The sequence below is a fragment of the Triplophysa rosa genome, linkage group LG3 (genome assembly GCF_024868665.1).
Source record: "Triplophysa rosa linkage group LG3, Trosa_1v2, whole genome shotgun sequence".
NCBI classification, from domain to species: Eukaryota; Metazoa; Chordata; class Actinopteri; order Cypriniformes; family Nemacheilidae; genus Triplophysa; species Triplophysa rosa.
The window spans coordinates 4,173,215-4,192,048 of NC_079892.1; the positions used below are offsets into that span (position 1 = coordinate 4,173,215).

Sequence of the window (18,834 nt, forward strand, 5' to 3'; positions counted from 1 at the left end):
ATATTTAAATTCATTTTAGTTTGGTTCGCATTCACAAGGCAATATTTCCAAATGGACCAAACTTTGTTAATAAAAGTCACGTGCGAGTAAACTCTCATTCAATTGGTCAGAGTGCATCTGTTTATTTTCCGGCCGGTAACGCGAGTGATAATGAGCGTCAGCTGCGCGTTGTCTCGCGTCTCTCACGGCGGAGCTCGGGAAGCATAAAAGGAGGAGAAGGACGAGAGAGAACCAGGCCTGGATTTTATGTTATGTTTTATTGTGTTTGTGTGGCCGGCAGTCGCTTGTGAGGGAGCTGTCAGCACTTTACTTTCGTTTTGTTGTTTGTTTATTTTATTAAAAGTTTGGTTTAACGTTCGCCGTTTCCCGCCTCCTTCCTTCCTTTCTTTGAACATTGTTACAGGGAGCCATTAGCAAAACAATCCCTTTTGCGTCACGCAACTTTACATAATTACCCATCATACATTGTGATACAGTCTGGTCCGTTGGTCCGTTGGGTCGGATGGCTTTCACACGTCTACCGAACCGCTCCAGAGTTCGTTTGCAATCGGGTCGAGACCACCTTGTTCAGGCGGTCTCGGAGTGATTGTTTTGGGGCGGATCCTAGCGCGATTGCCGTGTTCACATATGCCTAAACGAATCGAACCAAGACAGAAAACGCACCAGGTTCCGAAACAAACCCTTATGTGTGAAAACGCCCTAACAATGGCACTACCCATTTAGTTCTATTGTATGGACACAAAACCAATGCAAGTCAAAGGGTACCGCTGTTGTTTGGTTACTGATATTCTTCAAAATATCGTCTTTTGTGTTCTGCAGAAGTAAGAAAGTCGGTTGAGGGTGACTAAATCATGACGGAATTTTCATTTTTGGGTGAACTATCCCTTTAAACTCATTAATCATATCGGCTTAATAGAAATACTTTTACAGAAAATATTTATCTCGATCTCCAGAGAGCCATTACCTGTTCCACCAGCCTTTTCTCTGAATCATCTATGAATTAACCATACTCTGAATCATCATCTACACAAGGCGGTAATGATAATGATTCATTCCCTGTGCGCTTCACCATCTGACACACGAGAGCTTCAGTAACAAATCGATAAGGCTCAGATGTCCGTGACCAAAGGTTACTAAAGCCCACCGTTGTTCCACAGCAGCTTGTTTTCTTTTAAACCTCACAGTTTTGTGTGTGTGTGTGTGTGTGTGTGTATGTGCGCAATTTTAAACTTTGATGTTTTGTTGAATGTATAACCTGTGATGTACAATAAGGACTGATGGCTGCCACCCAGAGGTTAACTAGATTGGAGGCTTTCAAATTATGTTCCCCAACAGAGTGATGCCAATTTGAATGACATGAAACATTTCTTAATAAACGCTCTGCTCTGTGCCGTTGAGGTGGCGACTCTAATTAATATGATGACAGCAAAGTCTGCTCCTTTACATTATATTAATGGTGTCAGATTATTGAAATTACTTGTTAATGAACTCCACTGTGAATCCGTACGATTTAAACCTCACTTTTGATATTCGGTGTGGAAGACACTAGCTCTGATCTTGAGCGGTGTCTGACTTTCTTCTATTGGTGGGACATGTTTATAAGCATATATATATATTCAAAAGGAAAAACCTCAAAGTCGCAGACATCATTCTCTCAGTAGACCAGCCAGTCGAAGATGAAATGCTTCTCTGTGTATGTGTGGGACTGATATGGAGAGAGGACCACATCCTTCTCACTTTAGTGTTAGCCATTTCAAAGATATTTTTTACTAAGGAGAAGAGGGTTTCATCCGTTCTCTCGCCCTCTCTCTCTTTTTCTCCCTCTGTGGACCTGCAGAAAACAAGCTCAACATGAAAGTTTAGAAAGTCTCTCCTGCCCCTGCCCGTTTGTACAACCTGTGCCGGACTTTTGAAAGCAACCGGACTGGAATAACGCAATAATGTTTAGGTTTTCTAAAGATAATCTGTAAAGACGTTTTATCATAAATGGTCCAGTTGGCAAGATGTTGCTATGCAGTCGCAGAGATAGACCCGAACCCTAACCAAGAGTTAAAACCACACAAATTGAATGCAAAAACACAATTTTAGTAATAAAATGTAGCTAGTCGAGCAGGCCAGGCAAGGTCTATCATCAATATTTACTCACAAATGCTCTTAATGTGGAGCCCTGAAACAATGACGGCTGAGAATAACCAGAATTGAACAGCAAACACAAGTCATAAATCAGACCACAGAGCTCTATTTGAAGCCAAGTGCCTTTTAAATCAATCTATGAAACACTAAAAGCCCACGAGACTTTCAGGGATATGACATTTAAAAAACAGTAAATAACCATTATGTTTCTAAGGGAGTCTGTGCAAATAAAACATGAGATCAACCATTACCAGATGCCACAAAATTCCGCATCACGTTTTTGAACTAGAATTTGTCATGCAATCCATCCCTTGGATTTCTAGAAAAAGTATATCCCACCTCAGTTTCACAGTATTTTTTGCAACAGAGAAAGGGAAATCTTCCCCAAAGCTTCGGTGCTTATCATGACTGCTTTTACAGCAGAGGTAATGACCATAATAACCAGCCAGTGCATTTATTTCAGTCTTTCTTGCTCTGTGAAATGCCTTGTAGTTGAAAGACGACTGCTCTGGAGGGATTTCTCACATGGCTGAGCTGTAATAAGACTAAAAACGTCCTCTAACACTTCACGTTTCTATGGAGACGTTCTCTGTCGTAAGTGTACGGCTGACAGTCTTTTTAAGAAAAGCTTTGAAAGACATGTTTTCTGCATTCATCAGTCCAGTAAAACTGCTTGCATGGATGGATGCGGGACTATTTCTTTGCAAGCTCTGGGAGAGATTCTCTAAAGGGAGATCACTGTACCATGAACAAGCGCCCACGTTCAAAAGCAGCTTGGGGCAGTTTCTCTAACTACTGCTGTTGTACCCCAGAGCAAAGAGCTTGACCCCCCCAGGGGTGTTTTCTTTGGATTGTGTCCAATGTGCATTGACTACTCTCTCATTTTCTCTCTCAATATTATTATATTACTCAACGTTTGTATCATTATGCATATTATAGTTAGTTAATCACAAACATTTGGTTGGAAAATTAACAAACACAGAGAAGACTGCAGTGCTTTTAATGAAATATTTAATTTTGCCATTAAGTTTCCAAAAGACTGCAGCAGTTTCACGCCTGGTCATGTGTCAACATGAGCGCATTGAAACCAACGTGTTTCAGTAGCATCTAATTTAAATCTCAGAAGTACAACAAATTCGAAGTGAGGAATTTCTCTGAATAAATTTTCAGCTGTGTTTCAGTGATTCATTTCTTATTCATCACCAAGTCCACACAAGTTTTTTATATTAATCTTTTATGCTTTGATTTAAAACATAAAATGCTACCAAACATTATACCCATTCATCACTATTTGTAACTACAATTTAGATGTATTGTTGCACTGGTGCATAGGGCTGGCACGATTATTAAATAATCGTCTCATCACGATTGTTTGGCCTCATCGTGTTTTCAGATCATCGCAATTATTGCACATCTCTATAGAAGACACTAGGGGGAGCTGTAGTGCCTGCATATTACATATTTTAGTGTATTTATTGTAACTAAAGCATTGTAATACTTGTAAAATGTACCACCACAACACAATAAAAACTAAAGCATATACCATAAAAATAACCTGCAGTACAATTTAATATTATTTAAACTAATCTCAGTGTGAAAACCAGCATTTCTATGACCGATAGCATATCAATGGTGGCTTCACTCCTCATCAATTTACTTAATTTACAAGTATTTGGCGGTTGTGTTATTGACGGTAACAGCCTAAACCTTAAATATATGATAAACCAATATTTTCCGATGTATTTCCAAGAAAAAAAACATATTTTTTATATTCAGAACAATATGGTCGTTTCAAAGCTGAATAAAAACTGTATGAGTATTAAATGTCAAAGCTCTAAAACAGACAATTATTCGTCACAACCGCAATGATTTACTAGACAATTAATCGTCAGCCAAATTTCATAATCGTGACAGCCCTAGTGGTGCATATAAATAAAAAAATATTACTGTAAGATTCTGTTCACTTATTGTTAATTTAGCTGTTAAATTGCTGTTCACTGCATTCAAACCATTTGAATCTATTAGCCAACAATGGCTTTTTAAAATAAAGGGTTTTGACTTGGAGAATAAAGTCCCCGTTTAAACAATTTCAAAACTAATACGCGCAACTCATACACCAATATATAATTTTCTTCCAACCGACTCCATTCCCTGGTTTCAGCAAGCTGTGGAGGAAGGGCTGAAAACAGACATAGTTACATAGTGTGAGATAAATAAATAAATAAAAGAAAAAAATATTTAAAAGATGGTACAGCAGAAAGGAGAAGAGAAAAGGACCAAGCGGGGATGGTGAAAGGAGAGAGAGAGAGAAAGAGCGAAGGAGCTCTGTGGAGAACAGAAGCAGTAGGGGAGTAATTATTTAGCCGTCTCCTGCGAGGAACTCCACTACAATGGCAGAAAACTACCCTGTAATCAGGCATTATTCACTTCACATTGCTAACCTAGTACATATCCACCATGTGTGCATCTGTGTGCGTGTTGTCTAATAACTAGCTTGGGATACACAAATCCGTCACAGAAGACAAATGGCACCCCATGCGCTCCAGACAGGGCGCAGTGCCACTGCAACTGAAACCAAAAACGGACGTGGAGAAATGAGCAGAACAGGATGCGCTCCAGCTAGCCTAAGAAGCAGAAACCGCTTGTTATATATTCCTGCTTCAAACTTTTTTGAGAAATGGGGGAAGGACATAGTGTGCTATGGCTGAGGCCATTTTCTCACCACATCCGTCATTTTATTCGAGGTGGAAAAAAGTGGTGAGAGAGACTCTCCCTCAGGGGAAAGGCGACTTCGATAAATGTTGATTTGGAGTTGTGATTGCTGAGTGTCAAAGGATCGATATCGGCCATGTGGAAATGTACTTCTGCACGGTTAGAGGATGAATCGAAATGCAATTCAATTTCACTCCAGGAAATCTAAGCAGATTTTCAAAAATGAACAGAATTTCCTGCCGATTTGAATTCAATCTGTGGAGATGGCTATGATGAAATGCTGTTCACTCCTGAGACGTTCCTGAGGCAAGAGCGATTGGAGCGGAGAACGGTATGGCACAGACTGTACAAAAAGCCTGCTCAGAAGTTTCTGGTACCACCCCAAATACCCCATGATGTAAATGTGAAGTATCATTTTTATGAAAAAGTATATTATGCAAAGAACATTTTGTAGTCCAGACTGTATTACTGACATTTTTAAGCTGGCAAGCAATTTCTCTTGGTGAACAAGAACGTTATAACCAGGCATGTGCAAAACTACATAATAATTTTCAATCGACCAGTGGGCTGTCTGAACAAGTAAGTCCTGTATAATTAGGCACTTTAACAGTCAATATATAGATGTAAAATGTTAGTAATTGTCTTGATTTGTTGAAGATGGAGTATTAGTTACAATCGAAGTGATCAATATAGAAACACAACTTGGGTTTTAGCATGCTAATTATTGTTTCACCTTCCTAATTTAAGTCAAGTGAGCTATTGTCATTTTACTATATGTGGGGACATACAGTGGAACGAAATGTTGTGTCTCACAGGACCAGTGTTGGGTGTAACTAGTTACCAAGTAAAGTAAAGTAAGGGATTACTCTTATTTTTTCAGTAATTTAATTACAGTTACTTCTGATGTAGTGTAACGTGTGTGTGCAGAAGAGGAATTGACATCAAAATTCAATGTCTAACTTTAAAATCCGTGCTTTAATGTATAATTCTCACATTTGTAATTAATAACAATACTTTATGTAGTTTATTTTATTTATTTGAATGAATTAAAAGAGCCGTTCATGTCTATCCTTGAATCACTTAACTCATCAAGGTTGATGTAGAATATAGAAAGAAATTAGTAATAAGTAATTAAATACTTTTTGAAGAGAGTAACTTGTACAGTAATCTAATTACATTATCGAATGTGTAATTAGTAACTAGTAATTAATTACTTTTTCAGAGTAACTTACCCAACACTGCACCGCGGTGGACAAGGGATGTAATCGGTAGACAGCTGGACACCGTGTATCACCGGTGACACCAACTATTGCAACAAGCCTAGTGACCAGTGCACAAAATGAGAAGAGAGTGAGAGCGTGACCACAGGCAGATGGTTTTTAGAGCTCAGTATTGCACATATAGAAGAGGTAGAAGTGATCCTGTGACTGGGGGATCTGGGCAGGGGGATTTCAGAGGGGGCATGGGTGGCTGGAGTTAAGGGCTCTCACAGACTGGGGAAAGAAACTGTTTAACAGTCTGGCTGAGCGGGCCCTGATGCTTCTGTACTGTCGATCTGATGGCAGGAGTAGGAAGAGGCTTTAGGAGGGGTGAGTGGGATCCTTAACGATGCTGGTGGCCTTGCTAGAGCGTCGTGAAAGGAAATTTTCCAGGATGGAGGGGAGAGGGACACTGATGATCTTTGCAGCTGTGTTTACTGTCCGCTGTAGTGTCTTGCGGTCCGCCGCGCTGCAGTTCCCGTACCAGACGGCGATGCAGCTGGTCAGCACACTCTCAATGGTGCCCCTGTAGAACGTGGTGAGGATTTTCAGCCGGCGCAGGAAGTGAAGTCGCTGTTGGGCCTTCTTTGAGAGTGATATGGTGTTGGTGGTCCAGGTGAGGTCCTCTGTGATGTGCACTCCCAGGAATTTGGTGGTACTGACTCTCTCCACAGTTGAGCTGCCGATGGTCAGTGGGGGTTGGTTAACAAATTCTTTAACAAATTCATAACACACAGAAGCTTAACAATTATTAAAGCTAACAACCTAAGACCATCTTATCCCATCGGTACACCACAATAGTAGCAAGTGAGGCAAGAGTTTTGAGCGGTCCCTATTGGCTGGTTAATAAAAGCGCTTTTGATGTCCTTATGAATATTCATTAACCTCCCTCAACTATGGTGTGACTCACTCACCCATAACAGCTCTATCTGTGCTCTGAATTATGAGAATAACGATACCACAGAGAAGAATGGGAGACATTCATCTCCTTTTATTGGGGAATGCTAGGACAGAGAGACCACGTAATACAATGAGTGAAGATGGGTCAAAGACAGTGACAAATTGCTTGATGAAAATTTTTCTAATAAATAGTCCTTGAAATGGTGCAGCCAAGTAACAACACGGACAAATCAGACCAAGCGGATGATAAATAAAAACGCTGGACAGATGATTGCTATTAAGTGCTGTTAATAAAACCTTTGCTCTTTTTTGCTCTGTGTTTAGCGAATGTTCTTTGAAGAATTTCATGAATTTTTAGTGGCATCAAAATGCATTCATTCTTTTTCAAGTCTAAAATCTGAGCTCTGTACGCCGTCAGAAATGAAACTGTGCTTCTTCTTGATCAGAACATCATTCGATGGTGATGCAGTCCCAAGGCTATGGGTTGCTGTATTATTATGGGAAATAAATTCCATATGATGAATCTGGGGGAATTCACTTATAAAAATGCATTAAACAAAAAACATAACCCTCGGTTAACATCTTTGTTTACCATAGGTTAACATTTTACACTTTTAATTTGAAAGACAGCTGGCACCACTTTTGACCCTGGATTAGGGCTGTGCGATTCGGGAAAAATATGTAATTGCGATTTTTTTCGACAAACATTGCTATTTGATGTGCAATTTAATTTTTCTAAGTCAAACTTCAGCTCAATATTGTCAATAGTGTGGAGCACAGTATGGGTATAGTTCCCTAGAAAACAAAAAAACATTACAGAAATTCAAATTGTTTCCATTAAAATCATTACAAAATTTCCTTTCGTAGTGTGTCTTGGGCATTATTCAAATATGATTTACTGTTGTTCTATTGGTTCCCAACTGCCAGATTACATCACACCAATAGAATACAAATACCAGTGTACACTATTATAGTTTCCATTAAAACAAATACAGCCCCCCCATTATAATCCTTGAATCCATAAAATGTTCTATTGTGTTAGTGAATTATTAAAATAGTACATAGGTTACATAGGCTGATTTATTCATTTTTAAGTATTTGGGATTTTAAAAACAAGTAGAAAATGTGCTGAATGTTTAATTTCATCCAAGTGAAATTAGCAAAACAGTTAGATAGAATTTACATTTGTTTGAAACGTGGAGCCAGGCGTGAGTTGACACAGGGTGTGCGCATGCATCAAGCTTCGTCCATAATGCCACTCAAAGACGCGTTTCATATTTTTTACATCGCGTCCAAATTGCAGCCTCTTGCGATTAGCAAATCGCAACGTCTCACATCGCGATTTCGATTAATTGCTCAAGCCCTACCCTGGATCATAAAACTCAATTTTATGAGGTTAACCCCAAAAGGTATACAAAGAATGACTTCAAAGAAGTTACTGCACAAATCAATACACACTCACACAAACATACATGCTTAAGAGCAATCTCTCTGTCTTTCCTACAGATTGACTCCCTCATTTTCTGTGTCAGACCGAGCGTGCCACACTTGATATTTCACATTCCACCATCACTGCTGATCGTATCAATCTCCCATCGACCGCCTGCAGAACTTCAGACAGTTCTGTCTCCAGCTGCTAGATAGATACTCCTCTCCCCTTCTCAAAGTCGACAAGGCTGCAGACTTGGGAAACAACTTTTTTATCAAGGCCTTTGTAACTAAAGTTTCTCTTGTGTGCTTCTGGCAACACAAAAAAGATCTCGAAAGATTAGAGGAAAAGCTGCTTGAGGCTGATGGATAATTAGCTCAAATAAAATGACTATTTCTCCTTGAGATCAGACATTATAAAAAGCGGTGACTTGCCTTTGCACATACTTCTTATTGTCAACCTAATGCATTCAGGTTGATTTAGCTAGTTAATAAAACAAGATGTTAACACATTGTTCTGAGCCATCATGGTACATTTATATGTCATCTCCCATCAATAAATAATCAGCTCCTGTAATCAGCTGGAAACCGAACGAAAAACAGGCAACCATAAAAGCAATATAAGCTCTGGTACACTGAATCAAATCAAAGCACATTCTCTCACCAACCATCTAACAGATAGCACAATCCAGTATTCTGCTCTATTACCATTCTGCCAGGATAGATCAAATGTTCAGAGACAATGCAGCAGACTAAGGGCTACTCACAATGGAATCGTTCTTGTGTTAAAAAACAACTCGATGGAGCTCTGTAGAAAAGAACAGAATGTGTATTTTTAGCCACACTGACTTACAATATACTCACCACTGTTCAAAAGTTCAAAAAACTCTCACATCAAAAGTTACCTTTAATATGACAGGGTCGTAACAGCCAAAGATGTCACATGTAAACATACCAACAATTTAAAACTATTTAAAGGAGGTCTGTGTAAACTGTCCCTTAGCTGTTAAAATACATGCATGTTTGAATTTGGTCTTAGCTCTCTGTGGTACATGTGCCCTAAACTATCTGTGACACTATAACACAGACAGCGTAGCTCCATCAGTGTAGACATGTTCCCTGCAGAGCTGTCCTATCAATGTGCATTCCTTATACTGAACTAAGAGACTTAAGAAGGAGAGAGAATAGTGTCCAACTTTGTCTACCTCTCCAGTCATCTTAAATAATGATTTCTGAAAAGTTGGCAGAGTGACAAAGCTTTGAACAAAAAGTGAGAGTATTTTGGCAGCAGACAGACAGAAAGTAAGTGATTTTGTTTTCAGAGATAGAAAGAAACAGGCTGCCAGGCAGTGAGAGCTCATGAAGCTGCAGGAGCTCTTAATTTGAGATCTGTACATGCGAATTACAACTCTCTGGGGACTTCTTGTTAGTTAAGACGAAAGGAATTGGGATGGAGGAGAGGGCAGTAACAACTGTATTTTAACTTAATTCTAAGAGACATGTAATGATAAGTATCCACATACTACATTAAAGCAACATAAATGGGCTTTAAATAAAACTAAAAATAAAACGTATTTTTCCATAATGAAACATATTGATGAATAAAACATTATAGCAAGAGATCGGTGATACAATTTGGAATAAACTTTGGAAATAAATGAATCAATCACAAAACAATTACAAACATGTCTAAGTTATTAGGGTAAAGGTCTGTCATTTTATCTTAAATATTTATTAATTGCTAATTAAATGCAAACCAATAGGGCTTAAAAACTAAACAAACAAATGCATATAAACATTGAGAGCTATGCACCAAAAAGAGTAGTAAATGGCAACCTTACATTACTGTCCTATAGACTTCCATTGTAAGTGCAAAACAGCATTTTTGCTTGTCTTTTTAATGAGCGACGAATCAAAATTATTGTTTGCGCTAATCGACCGCTTGCCGAAATAATAATTTTCCTAATTTGAACTCTTATCATTTTCCCCTTGGGACACAAAATGCTTTCTCAATAGGTTATAATTAGTTCGATAATATCAGCTTCACAGGGGATGGATCAACCACTACCTAATTTATTTAAAAACATGTTTGAGTCATTTGTAAATTGTACAGCGCTTGTGACTTTTTAAAAGTTTCAACATAAACATTTCGTTCTTTAGTACAGAATCATTGTTCCCCTTTGGGTCTTATGTGCACCGGTGCTTTCAGCTGTTAGACAAACACCATGAATAAGCAAGGGCGGAAAAATACACAAGGGGCGCATAACGGTTATTTCTACCCGCAGAACCCCAGATAGTGAAGACTTGCTCTGTGTACCCTATTGTCAGGAACTGTCTGATTCAAAACAAACAAAAAACAATGACAGCGAGGCGCTGTGGCAAATCCAATCAGCCCACAATACACCAGCCACCATCTCTCCCCACCAGCAGCTCTAAAAGCAGAGAGGCCTTTGAGAGCTGTGCTCGGCGATGGGAGCAATCACAAGTGTTTTTGTGTGCAGACGGGGAGAGGTGAGGACAAATGCGTCACTGAAGTGTGCTGATCAGCTGCCTGCTAAGCCGATATTGTCACACACGCAAGCGGAGCATTAACGGAGAGAAATGCAAAAACACCACCAACTTCAGTTAGGACAAAGAAAGCTGTTGAAATCCTGTTGAAAGCCGCACAAATGCTAGAATCCTGTTCCAAATCTTAATTCCCATCCCTCTGCTCCTTGCAAACAATGCACTCAGCTAGGGCTGGCGAGAATGATAGTATACAGCTAAAATGAGTCAACAAACAGAGATGCTAGATACATAAAACATTTATTTTTATGATTTATATTTACGTTATGTTTGATATAATGATACTGATACCACTACAATAAAATAAATTCATCATGATATAAGAGAAGGTCGTACTGCTCACCTACAGCATTAAGCATCACAATAATTTATAAATTATTATTTTTACAAATACTTTTTGGCAGGAGCTCCAGGGCCAATAAAAGCGAATCACTTTGCATAAAAACATCTGCTAAACAACTACTTTAAAGACAGTGAGGTCACCTGGTTTCTGAATTTATGGCCACATACCATGCTAATGCTAAAACTAGAGCATATGGATTCAAATTATTTAATCTCTTTTCCGCTGAATGAGTTGAACAGCTGTTCACAACTCTCAGGTTGAGGATTCACTTCAGTAAAATCCTCCCTAAACTCATTCACTTCAATTCCAGAGATGAGCGCCTCGTTCCTCATTTTATAGATTCCCCACCTGAACTTCCATGTCCTGAGGTGTGCTCATTACAACACTTGAAGAGAACGGTGGCAGGTGTGTGAACAGTAGGAGGCCCTTGAAATGCATAATAGTCAGGAAGTTGGGGAAGTCAGTCTGCTAAGAGACTGTGATATACCTTGAATCGGCGTATCGGCTCTAGCGGCACCTCTTAAATTGGTGTCGGAAATGACAGGGAACAGGTCAAGACTTACTTAAATTAACTCTGCAATTACCTGCTCGGCAGGAGGGTCTGACTTGAGTTATCACTTGGGTTTGGCAAAATGTGAAAAGCAGGCTTAAGGGACAATGACACACACGCTGTTCACCTGTGCAGTGACATTCACAGCCTCCAGCAAGAGGGTTTGTGTGGCTTCGTCCCCCCCCGGGTCTCCTCCACCATTCTCCATCTCCTTAGAGGAACATCATGTCGCTCTGAGGGATGACAGCTCAAGCAACATGACATTTAAGTCCCGCACTCCCTGCTTTTATCTTCACCTATCCATCCATTCTTGCCTGTGAACGAGCTGAAACCCTCCCCACAGGATTCGAGCTGTGCAATCAAGTAATTATGGGCTTGGATAAATGTCTCACACGTCCCATCGTTCCCCTGTGGAGAGTGACAGGCACTTTCAGAAATAAATAAGGCACATTCTGTCACTTGGAATGGGGCAGAGCGCAGCGAGTCATTTGTTGACCTGATGTCACTTTTGTCTTCCTTAATCACTATTCCAGGCTATTGAGCATCCATGGTGACATAAGACGCTATGGACCAAAAAAGAACAGTTTTTCTATTCTGGAATATGTACGCTCACTGCATCAAAGTGACAAGTGTTAAATCCTATCTACTCAGTAAAATGTTAGAGGTAGACAGGCGTAAAACACATAAAGCAAGTGTATATAATGCACATTTTCTCTCTTTTGGTGTTCCAATCCGGTCCAATTTTAGCCAAATCCATCTTTGTTTTGCTCCTTTCTTGTGGCGGTCAATGGTGGTCCACATGATATTTCATATTAATTTTTCAGAATCAACACTCATCCCTTTCGATATACCCCTTTCTCCTTCCTGCATGCTCGATGCTTCACCTTCTCATATCACTCTCTCTCTCCTAATAATACATTTTTGAAGTGATACTATTTCAGCGTTGTAGGATTTCTGGTGGATTTCTGTGAGGAAGCTCAGAGGCTAGACACGGCCGAAGTGATGGCACTCTGGATTAGCGTGCCACGCCTCCTCACCCAGAGACCTGCATCTCAAAGCTCTCTGCTCAAGTCACACTTTCTGAGCGGCAAAAAATAACATCAAATGGAGACGAGAGAAAGCACCATATGGCATCAAAAATTCAACTCGGAACACAGGGATCCTTCAAGGACTTTCACGATCTGCCTGAGAGTCTGAAATGAATAATGAAAAATCAATCCGATGTGCAGGGTGTGAAAGTGTCCCTTGTTTGACTGACAGGTCAGTGTCATGCATAAATCAACGGAGATGCACGAAGAGCTTGTTCATTATGCCACACTAATGAACGCCAAGAATTCTGGGCATACACAGTGCGCGCACACACACATGCACACACANCACACACACACACACACACACACACACACACACACACACACACACACACACACACACACACACACGCACACACGCACACACACACATCAGTCTATTGTGATCCATGCTTCTTAACAAGGATGCTGTGGAAAAGTTCCCAGGCTGTTTAAATCAAACTTAAGGTCACAATGAAATAAGCGGGCATTAAAAAATGGATTAGGAATTATTACAGAATTCAGAAACATAAGGTAATCGTCATACAAAACAAGGACATTCAACAATAACACAATTTCCTTCAGTTTTCGAAGTATTTCATTAATATTTAACACAGTTAATGTGTGTTTAGTCGCACACATAATCAACATGAACAGTCTTACATTCTAATAGTGGAAACTGACATACACTGAGTCACAAAAATAACTGAATCAGAGTACAGGGCTCCACACTAACTTTTTTTACTAGGAGCACTGTAGCGCCTGACTGAAATTTTTATGAACGCAAGCAGAAAATGTACGGGCACACCTTAAATCAGCCTGCAATGCAATTATTGAAATTTCCCCCCAAAATAGCTGTATCACTGACAAATACTTTGATAATAAATAGACTCAACTCAAGGAAATTACAACGTGCAGTTTTATTTTCATTACAGAGGGATATGACATTACTCAATACCAGGGTCATACGGAATCTGCAGACCTTTTTGTTAATTCTGTGCTAAAATTTTGGAAAAATCTGCAGAATTCTGTGGAACAGTTTTAAATGCGTTTACATTTGTACAGAAATGTAAATATGTGTAAATGTGTTAAAATAGTTTTAAAACACTACCTGTCTATTAACTGCAGGTGACAGTGGTTTGGCTCTGCTCATCATTTAAAAACAGGCAGAGCCGACAGAGAAGCTTTAAGTGCTAAGTAAAGAGACCGTTTAAACTCTGAACACACCAGACCAAATTAGTACTGAACTCATTTGAACCAACAGAAAATGTTCATGTCATTTTGTATGAAAATATATATATTTTATTGTTAAAGCAAAACGAAAGGGCTCGTCTTAATACATTCTTACGATGAGTTTATTGTGTATTGAGGACACTTTTCATCTTGTTCACAACACAATGTAAAGATAACTTCACATAAACTTAACAAGAACATTCGCCTGTCGTTCATTCTTGTTGTGAACGGATTGGAATTGATTCCGTGCTGTCTCAAGTAATCAACAGATAAATGGCGTATTCTGAACTCCTCCGTGGTCAGTTTAGTTTTAAACGTCTCAAATATCAAATCGTTCGTCCTCAGGCTCAAAAACTCCGTCACAGCAAACAGCGAATTTTAGTAATGCGCTCACGTTGCGTCTGTAAACTTGTCAATGATGAGCTGTGACTGATGCGACGACAGCGAGAAACATCAGCTCGCGCTGTCTCAAAAACTGGTTGCAGAATGCGACCATTTAGTCGCAGTCTGGAGCCCTGGAGTAGTTCCATCAAAGTAATTTAACATGTTTGTTTCATTTCTAACACAGAACAAACAAAAGAATTAAAAGTAAATCAGCTAATATTGCTTCTTTCCAGCTTGTTATCTCGTCTGTAATGGATATCTGAGATGTGTGTATCAGGTTCACTGGTTTGTATCAGTGGAAAATGAGTGAGTTCATTTGTTCAGCTCTGTCAGTTCACATTAGTCAGGAAGCTCTTAAATCAGCAAAACGAAGCAAACAGAAAGTTGGACTACCAGTAAATGGACTTGGTTTGGATCTGGGAAAGCCAGATGTCAACCCTCCACCAACAACAAACAAGCTACCACATAACCAAAACTGCTCAGCTTAAGCAAAGGACTAGTTTTTTTCCAACTGGCTTTAAAATTTTCTGTAAATGTGTTTGTAGAATCTGATTTACAGTAGGGCAAATGTGAGGAGGGGAGAGGAAAGGAAAGCTTTATTTTGGAAGCTATTTCTTCTCCTGTCCTCCCACACATGTGCTATTCACAGACTCCTCATAGCAAGCTCAGAGGGCACTTCACTCACAGGGATTAATTCACATACAATAATGCTTCAGCTGTCAGATACATTCCTGCTTTTCGTCTCTCAGCTCAGCGTTGAATTCCGTAACAACAGAAGCGGGAACATCTGGCGAGACGAACAATACAATGCGGGCGGCGGGGAAAGAATACAACATAAGCCGAAATTAATTTCGGCAATCACATCCGTCACATCTCCGTCTTAATGAATTGAACGGTGACAGGCGCAAGACATTGTGACTCGACAGGCATCTACAAGGACTCGTTCAAGAGACTTTGTGTACGTGCGGGGGTGTGTGTTTGTGCAAATGTGTTTTTCTCTAGCGTAAAGCGGTACGGCTTGATAGCAGAAAGGTAAATGATGCTTCGCAGTCTCATTCAGCATTATCTCCACATACACAAACGTGGCGACACAGAACAGGGGATAAATCTTTGATAAAGAACTGATCCCACTCACCCTTCCGTGACTGATGAAACCGTGTTTGCGTGCGATTCTTTCTGCCTCCTCAGCTCCCCCTTCGATGTGGATGGCCCACGTGTTGGTGTAGATGCCTTGGTCAGCAGTCGCGTGGACCTCAGCTTTCCTGAGGACCAGAAACGCCCCCAGCAGCAGCAGCAGGGTCCGGCGGCCCTCCATGAACAGGAGTGCTTAGGCTCAGAGCCCTCTGGTTTTCTGGATTGCCTGGCTTTCTAACGCATCTGTGGTCTACGTCGTGAATTCAGAACTTTGATGACCTAGAGGTGATAAGACAGAGTGTCAGCAAAGAAATACTAGCACACTCAAAAGGCCTATCTTCTTCTATAAAGCTCAGGTTAGCGGAACATAACCGTTCTGTCAGAAAACATTCGCAGAGGGACCACGGCAAGCCATACATTTTCATGAAGGTGACTTCAGTGCTATTGATAGCTTTACACTAGGGGAAAACTGGGATCCAAACAACACTTAGTGGGACAGGAGACGAGGACACTGCAATGATGACCCTGTAGCTTTCGAGTATTGCGTCATTTCTCAGAGAAGCAGTACAACACAAAGTGAGGGAGGCCCGTGAGAGTTGAGCAGCTCCTTAGAGACAGCTCAGTTTTTGCTGATTGTGTCATTTCAAAGTTTGGCTCAGCGCCTCGATGTATAACGTCAGGGTGTCTGACGTTATACATCGAGGCGCTGAGCCAAACTTTGAAACCATAAACAATGTTAGTCAAATGCATATTTCTGCTTTGAAAAACATACAGCAAGCCAGCAAATCAGCTTCAAATTCATGATATCCTGCTGAAGTTCATGCTTGTGAAACATGAAATTATGAAATCGCAAAGCGCAAAGGTGTTATAATTACAGAGCCAAACTGCATAATGCCCCTTAAAGTAAGGTTTCAAAAGACAGGATGCCATTAGCAAAACTAGTCCGTAGCGTGTGACGACTACAATGCCGATTTTAGCACTTAAATAGCACCGCGTGGTAGGAAGAAGCGAGGATCTTGGTAAAAGGCCTGGTGAAGAAACAAACAAATTGTCACGTCTAAATTCTGCATTACAAAGCTCATTAAGGGCTGGCACAGTGCAGTGAGCTGGAGAGAGAAGCGAAGACAACCATGTGTGTCTTACTGATGGAACCCGTGAGAGTCACACCTCCACAAGCAACAGAGAGAGAGAGAGAGAGAGAGGAGGAGGAGGACAGAGAGTAATATATGTACACTTTACCACAACTGTTAAACACACTGTAACTGTCATTTTTAAACTGAAATTCTGAACAACTGTTTCAACAAATTAATGTTTATTTTAATTAGATAGATCAGTTTTGAAGACAGATCTAAATTACATCTAAACACAGGAAGTGATAGAAGTTCTTATAACTACAAGCCATTTTAGCGTTGTAAGATAAATGCTTTTCAAGTTAACTCATTCCATCTTCGACTGTCTTGACAAGACTAATTTAATAATGCATTCTCTTCTGAAAGCATCTTCTAATGGATAAATGTCAGAGGTAACGAAGGGTTTACCTTTAAAATGTTACACTCGTAAGATGCGCCTGTAGACTGTCAATGTCTATTCAGACAAACAAGTGACAGCTTCTCTTCGTGTATTTCTCTCCCTATTAGCTCTGATAAAGTCTTGGGATCGGTCTGGCTTTTATAAGAAGGAAACATAGCAGAAGAACAGTCTATACGGCAGATGGAACCTGGCCAAAGGGGGTTCTGATAATAGTTGCATTACAAAACACAACACAACATTAAATTATCAAAATACTTAATGAAAAAACCTTGATAGAACTGAAAAACACATCAGAGAGCATTACTAATACTTTGCAAATGGGCTTCGGGGACAGGTCAAATGGAAGTCATTCAAATGGAGCGTTTTCAAGAGAGGATTCAGAGCCGACCTTTTTTGAGGATTCGGCGAAGGTCAAACTATCATTCCTCATTCTGTCCTTCAAACTATCTGTTTTTCAAATGTAATGACTCACGAGCCATCATTAAAGTCAAAATGGAAAAGATTATCTAGCTCTCACCGAGGATCTAACAGATTGTTTGCTCGCAAAAGGCGCCATCCTGGGTGACGCTATGCTGGCACAGGGAGCCAAATTTTTATGGCGTGTTCTCTAAGGAAGAGAGAACAGTAATTACTATGCCTTAATAACTCCTCATCAAACACAACTACAACTACTAAAGCTTTAATGACCCATGATGGCTTGGTAAGGGCAGGAACTGAAAAGCTTAATCACTCATTAGAAAAGGGAAAGACAGCATGCATATATGCTTTCCTTATCTCTTCAACTGTTATCCTATTTCTTGACAGGACAAGAGATAGAATATGACCACACTGCCAGTTCGCAGGAGCCTTAAGGCAAAAAGCAATTTCATAGTCACGCTGCCAACAAAACCAATGTTTCAAGACAGTTAAAAGGACACTTATCATGTAAAAAGGGCAAACACGGGAGGACATGAGCCAAACATTAATCACATGGCAATAAACATATGAGGGCTACAGTTTTCACATTCTGAAGGTAGAAAAATGCATTTCTGAGGACGATCACGTACAGTCATGAATCTTGAACTACATGAGACACAGGAGATCAGACAAGTCTCTTAAATCCACTGGGCTGGAAAAGAAGAGCATATCATGGCTCTTGCTCTTTGTTGTTCTTTCATTTACTGTACTGGATTAATATAATGTACGCATTAAATATTTCATTAGGTTTCATTGGCTTTACACGGTAACGTTAGAGACTCTCACGTGCACCGTAAACCAGTCAAAGTAATTGAAATCGGTCAATCCCTGTGAAACCACAAGGCGCATTACAAGAATAGTTTTCATGTAATAAAAATGACGTAATAATAAAAAAACTGAGAAGAAAAAATACTGCTATTGTTTTCTTTTACTCATGTTTACATAAAAATATACACGACACTTAAATTCTCCAATTCCGGATTTACATGTTTAAAGAGGTAACGTTATTGTTAATATCTAATGCATATATTTCTGCTTAATCTATCTATTGAAATTACTCATTTAACATTTGTCAATAACCAAATAATTTTGTTGACAATTTTACGTAACGTTAGCCATGCTATCTCAGTCATTAAA

The 18,834-nt window shown here is 39.8% G+C and overlaps 1 protein-coding gene across 1 annotated transcript in view; it reads right to left on the reverse strand.

Annotated features, from left to right (window-relative positions):
* The window catches only part of furinb (furin (paired basic amino acid cleaving enzyme) b), a 63,109-nt gene that overhangs the window by 42,781 nt on the left and 1,494 nt on the right, over positions 1-18,834 (reverse strand). Inside the window, exon 2 of the mRNA XM_057329782.1 lies at positions 15,713-15,990. Within this exon, the coding sequence (XP_057185765.1) occupies positions 15,713-15,892 (180 nt within the window). The 5' untranslated portion in view covers positions 15,893-15,990. The remainder of the gene's footprint in view (positions 1-15,712; positions 15,991-18,834) is intronic.